This window comes from Penaeus japonicus, unplaced genomic scaffold, assembly GCF_977035675.1.
Source record: "Penaeus japonicus unplaced genomic scaffold, GWHDUDI00000001_assembly GWHDUDI00000025, whole genome shotgun sequence".
NCBI classification, from domain to species: domain Eukaryota; kingdom Metazoa; phylum Arthropoda; class Malacostraca; order Decapoda; family Penaeidae; genus Penaeus; species Penaeus japonicus.
This window is the reverse complement of record NW_028234427.1, coordinates 20,519,518-20,522,017: the sequence shown is the minus strand read 5'-3', so window position 1 is coordinate 20,522,017 and position 2,500 is coordinate 20,519,518. Positions and strand designations below refer to the sequence as shown.

The following is a 2,500-nucleotide window of genomic DNA, read 5'->3' as shown; positions in this document are numbered from 1 at the left end:
TACTGCACTGCCCTGTTCTCCTTAGAAACGATTACAACTTTCAGAGGAATATTTGGTTTGAGCTACTTTGGAATTGGTTAGTAGTCAATATTCTTACCTCGCCAGTATCTAAAGGATTGATCACACACATCATAAACAAAAAAACAATAAAGCAAAAGAAATATATGCATGTGTGTGTACCTTTTTTCTTTGTATATGTATTTTGCAAATAACTTCATTAGACCAAAACGGTTAACTGGATGCCGTAATTCGAACATGCGTTTCTTTCATTATTACCACATAATTATTGATTTAATTTATTTAACTGGACTCATAAGTCAGGAAAAACTTATTTTTAACAAAGCCATTCTTTGTTTCAGGAAAACTTCTTGGCACCATTGTAGGCACCGAGATTCGAGAGATGATAGGTGATATTAAAACCTTCAGATTACTCTCAGCTGTTGCTTTTGCTGCGTCCGTGCTATATTATGTGGGCTTCACAATACTGAAGAGGCTAAGGAATAAGAATTTTAAACCGACACAACCAAATCCGAGTGATAAGCTTGACCGCGGAGTAGACAACACGGCAATGGAGCGAAGTGCCATGGATTAACTTTCAAATATCCAGTTTCTATGCACACGGTGGTTGTTTTTCATTATAGTTTGTAGCCTAGCCGTAAGATGGCGCATATAAAAGAAAACGTACATTTCTATGAGTAGCTAAATTAAACATGAGGTAGTCATTTGAGTACTACTGTTACACTCGTATGTCAAAAAAGGTAGAGGTAGAAAGGAGAGGACTGGGGTGAGCCAAAATGTTCAATATCATACTACTTAATCAGTATGGATTTCTGGAAAAGCATTTCATAAGATCAATGTAAAGGTCAAGAGAAGAGTGCAAGGCAGTTATAAGGCCAGCAAGGGTGGAAGGGGCTGACATATGGCCACCTAAGAAGGCACAGAAGTTGGATTTAACAAAGTTGAAAAGGATTGGGTGAATGTGTGCAACAACCAAAGTGAATAAGAACGGGAATTAAAGAATGAGAGGAACTACGAAAGTAATGGAGATATGTAAAGAAGTAAGGAAAGGAGATTGCAACGATACTGCCACGCTGTGCGAAAGGAGACATGCAGGATGAAGAGTGATGAAGATGGAAATACTGCTAAGGAGACGAAGACAGCGTATGGGATGGTTTGGGAGAAGAGACCTGTCAGTGCACGATTTATGCAAACGGGCAGCATAGTCAGCAAACTCCAACGGAAGGGAAAATCATAAAGAGAGAAGACTATAATCTATATAGTTTTTTGCAGGGCATTTTTGTACAAATAAAACTCGTTTCTGTATTATTAAAGACACCTGAAATCTACTGAGCTTATCCCTTATTATAAAGAATATCATTAGGATATTTGGTAATACCCGTAAAGGTTTATTTGAATTCAAATTACATCAATGAGATTATCCTAATTAATGAGGAATTTCATGAAACTATGAGGGCCAATAAGAAGGATAAACCTCAGCCAGAAGAAAAAGTGAGAACGTGTTACTATAACGTCATCAGAGCTATCTGTGCTTGTAGAATATGAGGGTCCAGAAAGGAGTGGAATACTTCACTGCACATTTCTAACTTTGAAAAGAGAAGGACTTAACAATAAATTATACAGGGAAATAAATTAATTCAGGGAAGTCTTATATGATTCTTAAAATAAATATATATCTTAAAAACTAAGAGACAAATGGTCTCATGACAAATACAATTGAGATATGTAAATTGTCCCATTAGGGCATCATTGTACTGTGATTTACGATTATAGGGAACTGTAAGATTTTAAAACAATATTGCAATCAAACTGATATAACTATGGCCAAATCATTTAATAATTCTGAATGTTAAACCATATCATTTGAACAAGTTACATCTTTTTATGTGTCATTAATTAAAACTTAATACTAACCATTAATTCAACGTAGAAACTTAATGCACATATGTATGAGTCTTCAGGTATGTTTGTTTCCTTATTTCTCAATGTCTGCATATATATGTATGTATGTATATATATATGTGTGTGTCTGTGTATACATATATACATTCATACATATATATACACATATCTATGTATGTGTATATATACATATATGTATACATACATATATGCACATACGTACACATATATATGTGTGTAATATATATGTATAAAAGTGGTATAAATGAGACTGAATATTTTCACAACCCAAGAGATGTAATTTACGCGTTTCGGGTTACCCCGTCTTCAGAACTACATGCTACATCAAGTTATGAACATGAACATATATGTATTAGCCAAGAGGTGACGACCCAGCTGATTCGCATGACCTCTCGCTCGTTGTCCGCATGATAGACGTTACCGCGACCTTCGATAATTTGAAGCGACCTGACGCTGTGTTCATGTTCTCCTCCGTCACGATGTATGCAGCTTCCATCATTTTTCTCTTTAATTGATTTAATCCTTTATGGATCACTTTGGCAAGTTTTCCAGTCCGGTA

General features: G+C 35.5%; 1 protein-coding gene across 3 annotated transcripts in view; it reads left to right on the top strand.

Moving 5' to 3' along the window:
* Window positions 1-1,346, top strand: part of LOC122263552 (uncharacterized) — a 26,817-nt gene extending 25,471 nt beyond the window's left edge. For all 3 annotated transcript variants that reach the window (XM_043032017.2, XM_043032018.2, XM_086551445.1), the window contains 2 exons: window positions 1-76; window positions 360-1,346. The exon at window positions 1-76 is cut by the window's left edge and continues 92 nt beyond it. In XM_043032017.2, the coding sequence (XP_042887951.2) occupies window positions 1-76; window positions 360-592 (309 nt within the window). In that variant the 3' untranslated portion in view covers window positions 593-1,346. The remainder of the gene's footprint in view (window positions 77-359) is intronic.
* Window positions 1,347-2,500: the final 1,154 nt, after the last annotated feature.